The 9,975-nt window shown below is 39.6% G+C and overlaps 2 protein-coding genes across 2 annotated transcripts in view; one reads left to right on the plus strand and one right to left on the minus strand.

Annotated features, from left to right (window-relative positions):
• Positions 1-4,907: 4,907 nt before the first annotated feature.
• On the plus strand, positions 4,908-8,793 carry LOC108579806 (ras-related and estrogen-regulated growth inhibitor). The gene is made up of 4 exons (XM_017943417.1): positions 4,908-5,046; positions 5,555-5,777; positions 6,086-6,272; positions 8,611-8,793. Exons 1-4 carry the CDS (start codon positions 4,908-4,910, stop codon positions 8,791-8,793), a joined length of 732 nt encoding a protein of 243 aa, XP_017798906.1.
• Positions 8,794-9,375: 582 nt separating this feature from the next.
• The window catches only part of LOC108579799 (Bardet-Biedl syndrome 2 protein homolog), a 3,350-nt gene continuing 2,750 nt past the window's right edge, over positions 9,376-9,975 (minus strand). The window contains exons 10-12 of the mRNA XM_017943409.1: positions 9,944-9,971; positions 9,543-9,797; positions 9,376-9,470 (exon numbers count right to left, since the gene is read on the minus strand). Of these exons, the coding sequence (XP_017798898.1) occupies positions 9,376-9,470; positions 9,543-9,797; positions 9,944-9,971 (378 nt within the window). The remainder of the gene's footprint in view (positions 9,471-9,542; positions 9,798-9,943; positions 9,972-9,975) is intronic.

Here is a 9,975-nt window from a genome sequence, read left to right on the forward strand (position 1 = left end):
CAGCGATAACCGATAAGGGCAGCGAGTTACACGCCGATAACCCCTTCTGGTACTCGCGCATGAGGTCAGCCGGGGAGCGGCACGCTTTCCTCCTACACGGCCGACTTCATGGCGTCTATATTTAGATTATCAATGGCCGATCGGGTGTACCAGGAAACACGGGCGCGCTTAGGAGAAATCGCCCGTGGATTCCTGGAAATCGGCCCGGATGATGTGTTTTCGCGATGCCCGAAAAACGGCCGGCTGACACAGACGAGGCTGTCAGTCGGTCTTTCAGGCTGGATTTGAGAGGAGAGCTCCCGTCGAGCGAATTCTATTCTGCGTTGATACGTTAGGTTAGCGAATCTTCGAATCTTTTTGTGTTAGGAATGTGTTATTATGTCTGTAATCAGCACTAAATTCGGGTCAATTTTTGGTGGATTATTTTTGTGATATCTAGAGTAACGGTACCGAATACGAGACCTCGTAGTATTTTTATAAATAAGTGGTGCAATAATGCGGAAATCTTTAGAACTACTAAAACAAATGACAATGTCATTCACGCAGATGCGATCGTTTCACTGATACGCCATTAAATATGCTTTTTCTTACCGCGAGTTTTTAAGGGTAAGTTATTTGGTCAGTTTCTTTACTAGCTTCGATTCTTGGTATTATCAACTAATTAATATTAATAAACTGTTCTCAGATTAATTTAACTTCTTTTTTCGAACCCAGGATGTTCCTAATTTGAGACCCTAATTATCATAAAAATGTAAAAATTATTGTAAAACAAATTGGCTGGTAATAATATAACAGCACAACGATATAGTACAATAATAAATAAATGAAACGAGACTATAAAATACAAGTAGATAAATGGAGGCGTAACTTCCAAGTCACACGGCGTTATAAAGGGTTAAACAGGGTCTCATAGGAGCATTCTTTCAAACTATTAGTTTCATACTCTTTTATATTACCTCTATTTTTACAATACATAATAATATCTATGAAGCTAATATTTGTCTTAAGTATGATAAGTAAATAACGAATGTAGTGGTACTTAATGAATGGTATTTAATGAAACATAAATGGGGTCTCGGTACCGTTACACTATACGTCCCATTAGTCGTGAAAGGGTTGAAGTGGATTTAGTAGATTGAGTTGTGCAGGGAAGGTTGAAAATGGTGGAGGAAGAAGGGGTTAGAAATGTTGAAGATGGTTAGTGAGAAAATTGATGCTAATTGATCTTAGGGTAATTAGTGGTGGGTTTGGAAGTTTGTACTTGTTGAAGGTTAATCAATGGCGATTCAATTTCATTTCTCTTCTGGTACTGGAAGTGTCATTTCTGCAGACTTTGTTAGGCTACGTAACATAGAACGAAGCGAAAGGTAGGCGCTCTTGTGATTATTGCAGCGAACGAAACTGCAAGTTCTCGAAACTGATTACCTATAGAAGCTTGCAATTGGTATAATTCTTTAAAGAGGGTGAAGTTGAAAGAAAGGAGATCCAAGATTATTTATATTATTAAAAATAGAAGATTAGAACGTCTCGAGGACATTTGGACCTTTGTACTCGGCGAAGAAGAAAGAAGAAGACATGTAGAATTTGATAAGCGATAACAACTGATTAATTGATTAAGAGGATGGAGACGAGTTAGGTGTATCTCTCGAGATTGGGAAACGGGGTTACGTCGGGTGGAACAAAAAAGAGCGATGGGTTCGAGTAAAAATAGTCAACACAAGCACGCATAGTTCCGCAAGAGGTCGCGATCGAGGTATGTATTGATGTTCAATGTAGACCGTGTGTTATCGTTAATCGCCGAATCGAGTCACGTGCACGTTTGATAAGGTCGTACCTCGCGAATCTAAGTTCGTTAAAGGCATCGAATATAGAACAGCATTTCGCTATCAATGTTTATAATGTGTAAATATAAATAATCACAGCAGAGGTGTACTTAATTATATCAACGATTCTGTGGTAGAAAAAAGTAACGCGTTAAAAAAAACGGAAAAGATAACATTTTTTTCAATTTCACAGCGATAACGAGATGTTATTTGTGTCCAAGAATAAAAATTCCCACAGGCAAATTCCTCCATGAAGCCTTCTGTACGTCACCGATGGCACAATTCACCGTACCAAGTAACCTTGCGAATGTCACACAGAAATCTCAAAGTACCAAGTTCGCAGTGTCAAAGTTTAAAGAGCTTCTAAAAATGCTGAAGAAGTAGTAGATTGAATTTCTACATCTATCTTCAGGGAGAGATTAGAGCTTGATCATATCGAACTTCTCTCACTGACTTTTCTATTTTGTTACCCATTCTATCATTCCCACGTTTTCTCATTCTCCACATTTTCATCCTCTCCATTCCTCATTCTCCACATTCTTATCCCCTTACTCACTTTCCTCAGCATCACTCCCTCCAATTTCCACTCCTTCCACTCTCACTCTCACTCATCCTTCTCTCATCGCTCATTTTCTCTCTCTCTCAATTCACATTTCCTCATTCTCATTCTCCACATTCTCACCTTCTTTCCTCATTCTCCACATTCTCACCTTCTTTCCTCAATCTCCACATTCTCACTTTCTCCACTCCTCATACTCCGCATTCTCACCTTCCCCTTTCCTCATTCTCATTCTCCACATTCTCACCTTCCCCTTTCCTCATTCTCATTCTCCACATTCTCACCTTCTTTCCTCATTCTCCGCATTCTCACTTTCTCCACTCCTCATTCTCTACATTCTCACCTTCTCCTTTCCTCATTCTCCACATTCTCACATTCTGCGCTCCTCATTCTCCATACTCTCACCTTCTCCTTTCCTCATTCTCCGCATTCTCACCTTCTCCTTTCCTCATTCTCCGCATTCTCACATTCTGCGCTCCTCATTCTCCACACTCTCACCTTCTCCTTTCCTCATTCTCCTCATTCTCCGCATTCTCACCTTCTCCTTTCCTCATTCTCCGCATTCTCACTTTCTCCACTCCTCATTCTCCGCATTCTCACCTTCTCCTTTCCTCATTCTCCGCATTCTCACCTTCTCCTTTCCTCATTCTCCACATTCTCACATTCTGCGCTCCTCATTCTCCGCATTCTCACCTTCTCCTTTCCTCATTCTCCGCATTCTCACCTTCTCCGCTCCTCATTCTCCACATTCTCACCTTCTCCTTTCCTCACTCTGCATTCTCCTAAGGGTGGAGAGGGAAAGTCCATCGAACTACCAGGCAGGGAAATCAAAGCGCCGGTGAGTCACAGATCCTGGCTGGCGTGCATTCTATCGGCGCGACGCTCGAGGCGGGACGGCGTAACGAAAGCGATAAAAGCTCAACCGTCCAGCGTCCGTCCGCGCCTCTTACATAAAAGTAATAACAACCGTTGGACGCGTGCCGTTCTCTGCCTTAGACGAGCCAGGTCGTATATAATCGAGCAGTCCGACCACGGTGCAGCCACGCAACGATGCTCGGTTTTATTCCATCCAGGAGGAGGGCCGCGAATTGCGAAACCAGCCGTTCGAAGTTTGACCCAGCGACATTGATACGAAGCATCTTGATTAGGACCGTGTATAACGACCTTTGCGTTGGCTCGAGCTCCTGGCGCCACGGTACCAGACCAGAGAAAATCGAAAACTCCAAACTACGGCGAATGATCTACGAGGATTTAGGAGCTTCTGCCTCTTTATTGCTACCAATGTATTATCGGAGACTTTCGAGGTTTCCAGGGTACATTCGCGTACAAGCTGAGAGAGATTGGCGAGGGGAAGAAGGTTTTTTAACGATTCAATTAGTTTGCAATGCAATTATTTTCTTTGTTAATTTTCTCATGTTTGAATGACTTAAATAATTAAATTGCTTACTCCAATACATAATTATCGATATTTCTAAATTTGCTTATACTTTATAACTTTATTTTCTTCCTTGATTCAATTTCACGGTAAATCCTATTGGAAAATTCGATTTAACGTTTTCTCGTAACATTTAATGTTCGAATGAATTAAACAATTAAATTGGTTATTTGAAATAAATTGTGAATACATGATAGTACTTAAGGTAAAAGGAAATGAAGTATAATCGCGTAGAATATCGAACGTTGGAAAATTACTGTTCGTATACACAATTCTAATAGTGGATATAATAAATCCTCGAGGCGGCATTCCCGCCATGTGTTCACACGTTCGAAATCGAATGGTCTCTGTAACGGTATTACCCAAATAATTGGTTATCGAGCGAATTCGGTGTTCGAGCGCTGATAAAGTTTCTATTTTAAACGTAGTCAATCCGACTCGGATGCAGCACGGGGAAAAATATATATACGGCATCGTGTTCGAAGTAAGTAATTTTTCTGGAAAGAACAAGCGTCAGATAAATCGCTTACAGTAATCTTCTTGTGAAAAAAAAGATCTTCCTCTAGCTGCCCTCTTGTTTATCAACATCCACAGACTGTATGGAATTACACGATAATCGACAATTGAACGAGATAAAAATTTACGCACGGGCAAAGAAAAAAAGAATTGAAACGTAAGAGCGAAAAAGAAAAAAAGAATTCACGAACTACATACTTGGGAAGGAATAGAAAAATAAGTGTGACGATCGCGGTTAAGAAATATCGTGCAGATAAAGTATTATAGAACCGTTTACGTGCAATGAATCACAGAATTAGAATAAAGAGGAATTACTAGAAATCGATGCGAAATAATTTATAACTAAATATAAACGGGAAATGTGATCTTCACGGTTGAAAGAGCGGAGTTTCTGGACAAATAAGGACAAGTGTCATCGATCGTTTTGTTTACCAAGCACGGATCGGTGGAAAGGAGGAAAAGGGTAGCTCGAAGGATGCGTGCATAATAAACGCGTCTATTAAATATCATCGGGTAAAAGAGAGGGTTCATAATCGATGAGACGCCTCGGAGGAAAAGCAGTGGCGGTTAAGTCATGGAGAGATTCAGTCCACCGGCGGCGTCGTTGAAGAAAAGAATCAGCCCCCCGATTGCTTGGAATATTGGTCTCACTAGCAAGGAGCCGAGAATTGTCAAAGTGATCCTGTTGGGTCATCAGGGTGTCGGTAAAACGGGTAGGAATTCAATTATAATTGCGATAAATACGGTAGCTTAAGATTTTGATCGTAAGACGAATTGTAGAATTCTCGCGAGGCATTAGGTTTGCCTGGTAAATGCTCAGAGTGGTAGAAAAAGTGACGAAGACAGTAATTCGGAATTTTCAAATTCGCAAACTTTAAACAATGAAATTTTCAAACTTTCAAACATTCAAATTTGTTAATTTTGAAAATATTCCAAATTTTCAAATATCCTAATTTCTCATATACTCAAATTTTCAAACACTCAAATTTCCATATACTCTAATTTCTCGAATACTTAAATTTTCAAATTGCTGAATATTCAAATCTTCCATACCATGTGTCATTTTTAATTGGTATTAAACTTTTACCGAGCCTGCAAATCATTCAACTACTCCACCTCTCTGCAATTCAAAGACGACGAGCACTCTTAATCGTCCTAAATGTCCCTAAAATTGACATTTCAAGACGAAGCTACCTTCTAAAAAATCGCACTGATATTCAGCTCTGGCTGTGCGTTTCGCGACGAAACGATACATCGGCGAATACGACTGCACCACCGAGAGGCTTTACAAGGTGGACAGTTTCCTGGACGCGGCATGGGAGATAACAGATCCCCCAGGATATCTACCGCCGCCGCACGAGTTAAAATTGCGATGGGCAGATGCCATCGTTCTCGTTTACTCCGTGTCTGATCGTGTCAGCTTCGACGAAACATCCCGCCTCCGGTGAGAAAATAAATGAATCACCACTGAAATCGTTCAGATCAAATCTCCTTCAAATCCACGATATTCCTACGAAAAGAAAAATTATTACTATTAAAAACAAAACATCAAATATCGTGAAATTTTTATATTTCAAATAAACTCAACATAGGATGAACATTTTAATTGGTGTAGTTAACTGTGAGAGTATTTTCAAATATAAATATCAAAGCAACGCGTACTATAAAAGTGCCAAAGAGATACACTATAGAACTCCCGACGAATCGATAAATATTTTTCGTCACACCGTTTTCCACCGGTGTTCATTTCAGTTTTCTGGTGTCACACGCGAGGAAGACTAGAAAAGTGCCGCCGATAGTGATTTTAATAGCGAATAAGGCAGACTTAACGTACACTCCTGGCGAAAGGGTTGTTTCCACTGCGGAAGGGCGTCAAAGGGCTGAGGAAATCGAGGCTCACGCTTTTCACGAAATCTCTGTGAGGGAATCCGTCGAACAGGTAGCACTCAAATCTCTAATCTCCATTCCTCTAATTGCTCGCGTAATTATTCACGCATTAGAACATCCTTTACCTTGGCATTCGTGCTCTAAAATTGGACGAGTAATAATAGACTCATTGTCACTGCTACATACGTCAATGCGTTGCAATTTTATCCTAAGAAAGACGTAATACTCTGTTTATAAACAGAAAATTGGTACATCTTTAATTGGAAGTTCTAATAATATTCTGTTATATAATGAAAGAAAAATTATTAGTATCGATGTTTATCAACAAAGCATTCCAAGACTTTTCTTCACATTCCTGTCCATATATTTTCACTATTATTACTGGTATCTGCATTTTACTATACAATGAAAGAAAAATGTTTAGTATCGATGTTTATCAATAAAATATTGCAAGACTTTTCTTTAATTTCTTGATGGTATATTTGAACTCTGTGTCAACTTGACAAAGCGTGCCATCGAGGACGACAGCGTTACGTTGCGTCGTTTGCTTCGTAAGAATCAGGAGTCGTTGACACGGCGTTACATCTCACTCGATAAAACCACGAGCTTTTGACGTAACACTGACAGTGACTCCTACATCTAACCTTAAGTGCCAAGGGCTAACATATAGGGCAATCGACGTGTAAACAATCATTTGAACCATTCGTAAGGTAAACAATTGCAAAATAACAGATTTACTACGGAAACTTTTTTTCTCCTTCCAACAATATATTACGTTTCTCATTTCGTAACCGTATTAGGTTCTACCAGATGAAATGACCGAAGTGTTAAAATCTGAAAGTTGAAGAACGAGCCCTTAAATGTTGAAAAATTCCGCTGTGAGGAGATCACACTTGTACTATGTAGAACGAAAGGCTCCACTGCCCAAATGTTGAGGATTGGAAATCATTAAACGATCCTTATCACGAAATTTCCAAAATTCTTTGAAATGACCCAGAATCCATAACGAAACGATCCAAAGTGAAGCAGAATGTGCTTCGTCCATGTTCCTAAAATTCGCCAGACACAACACCACGTCATTAAACGCGAAACCATGTGCTTGATATCTGGTGAATATTCGCGGGGTCTTGATCTTGCCGCGATTACGGTCATCTGGATCGTCGACGTAACGCCGCGTCATTGTTCGTTCGAAGAGAAGACGAATCTCGATGGATCTTCGCTGAAACTTCCTTAATTGTTTCTCTATTTTCAACAATAAAATCACGAGGGATTACGAAGGGGAGGACGATTTGGCGGATCAATTCGATTCCGTGTTGTCCCGATCGAGAAGCCTAATCGCGTGGCCCGTTATTTTTCTAAAACGATTGTTTACTCCTCCGGGAAACCGGTCATGGCGTTTACGCGTGATCATTGAGCGGTAAACAAAATCTGTATCGCAACGGACCGGAACGCGACGCGATACCGAGAGCATCGATCGTCTTATCAATATCGTTATAATGTGCCGCAATTAAAAATTTGTTTCACAATTAATTACCCCTGGTCCCGGGCGTAATCGAATTTTTGGCCTTTGCTGCACTAATCTGGCCCTGTTCTGCGATCGATTTCATTGTCTCGTGGATTCAGTAATCTTGATCCTTTACGATCGTGGAAAATTTTCGTTTGAAAACCTATTGTACCCGTGAAAGAGTTCGCTGCTTTTGGTTGTGTAAAATCAAACAGTGATTCTGTAAACCAAAGTGTAACTTTGTACTTTTTGGTAATCTGTTCAATAGGTATTCAATATTCTCAGTGTTGGATTTTTAAATATTTTTGGAATTCTGTTTAATAGGTATTCGATACTCTCGGTGTATTGTATTTTTAGTATGTTCAATACTCGGTATATCTCTGATAAATTTGTTGCTCGATACTCTGGGAACCTAGTATTTTTAATACTCACTATTCTCAACAGGTATTCAACACTTCTGGTATTCGATATTTTAAATATTCAACACACTTGGCATAAAATAATATCTCATGCAAAATTTAATATTCAATAGGAAGAAATTCGCTTCTTCTTGTTTTACGGTCTATGAAATTGCTTCGAGCTGAGATATCTTCTCCTTTACGTCATAGCGAACTCTTTCCTACATCTAACAGATAATACAATAATATTGTTTTCTTTCTATTACTGTTTCTCTTATCGGGAAATGTACGAATGGAACGAAGTTGGAGAGAATAGGAGAATCGAGGATCTTACACGTGTCGCGAACAGTTGGCAGGAGCACGAATTGAAAAAACGGCACGAGTGATAATGCCGAGAGAAAAATACTCATTCGTAGTGGCTGAATAGATAATCTCGCGGGGTTATGTAACGATAGCAGCGGACTGGACCGATTATTTTTATTCGACAGGTCATGGCCGTTTTCACCGACATCTTCAAACTGTTGACGGAATTGCCTGGCAATTCTGGCAACCAAGCAAATTCCTTCAGGGTGAGAGCCTCCACTGATGGGACCTTGAACGCTCTACGACGTCCCTCGCCGATTCCACTTAAGAGGAGATTCAGCATCTCTGTTCGAGGAACGCTTCATTGAACGACGAAGAGCTTTAACTTTAATTGAACAATTGAATGAGCGAGGGAAAGAAGAAAAAGATTTCACCGGACCCTTCTTTAAGACGGGAAATCGAAAACACTTGCAGCTAAACGCTAACGACAGCAACGAAACACTTTCTATCGTGAAGTTATCCACAATTTTTTAATAATTTTAGTAAATGTCATGAAAAAAATTGTGGAATTTTTTCCTTCTTCTTCTCACCCATGCAATTCTTCCTGTTCGTAGGAAGTGCTGAGTGTTCGTTGTCAATTTGCAGTATTATGGTTGTTTGTTGCATTGTAGTACACGTATTTTGTTGACTTTTTGAATTTTTTAAATACCGAATTGAAATATCAGACGAGTGGAAATCGATTTCGAAATAAAATGTGGATGTTCGATTATAAATTCTACGAAGCTTCAAACCCTTCTTTCATACGTAACACTAGTTATTTATCGAAAGCGTGAATTTTATCGAAGCTGAAGGATCGACGAAAGAGTTTGGGCGAAATTGTATTTATTAATGTGAAACTCTGTTACACTGTTCTACCAGATTAACAATAAAAATACAACAAGCGTTAAAGTTCATCCGTGTCTTATTGCAAAAGCCAGTGCTTTCGGATTTTCGTCTTGAATGGCTGCTCTGCAACGAGCCACTGTATTCGAGGCACTTTTTCCAACTGAAACAAGGTACGAAATATATTTTTCAAAAAAGGTAAATACAATACTTAAAGAAAAATGTTTTAAATTACCTCTTAATCTAGCTGCACGTTGCACTCCAAGATTCAATTCTTTCAAATTTCCCGTGAGCTCTCGATAGCTCTTTATCCGGATCTCGTGTTCCTTGATCAAATCCATGTTGACATTCTTCAATTGCACTAGCCTCTTCCTCATATCGTCTATATTCTCAAGAATTCTGGCATCTTCCAAGCGAATTATGATATTTTTCAAGAGTGTGGTCTCGTTGGCTGCCTCTGCTTGCAGCCGGGCGTCAATCTCCTTCAATTCTAGAATCAAACAGTTAATTATCTTCCAGGAAAGGAACTTTGGAAATGTAAAATAAAATTATTTCCTCCGCTTGAGTACTCGAACAAAAACCGAGTTTTTTAATTTTCAAGAAAGGTAAATTCGGTAAGGAAAGGGTCAAATTTACCTTTCACACGTTCAAGGGAATCCAAAAGCTTT

Source organism: Habropoda laboriosa, unplaced genomic scaffold (assembly GCF_001263275.1).
Source record: "Habropoda laboriosa isolate 0110345459 unplaced genomic scaffold, ASM126327v1 scaffold72, whole genome shotgun sequence".
In the NCBI taxonomy this organism is placed as follows: domain Eukaryota; kingdom Metazoa; phylum Arthropoda; class Insecta; order Hymenoptera; family Apidae; genus Habropoda; species Habropoda laboriosa.

Bases quoted from the DNA above. Each gene is read 5' to 3' on its own strand.
- LOC108579806 (XM_017943417.1), top strand. From the start codon at position 4,908: ATGGAGAGATTCAGTCCACCGGCGGCGTCGTTGAAGAAAAGAATCAGC. The intron at 5,778-6,085 runs GTGAGAAAATAA...TGTTCATTTCAG, and splicing joins GACGAAACATCCCGCCTCCG to TTTTCTGGTGTCACACGCGA. The intron at 6,273-8,610 runs GTAGCACTCAAA...TTTATTCGACAG, and splicing joins TGAGGGAATCCGTCGAACAG to GTCATGGCCGTTTTCACCGA.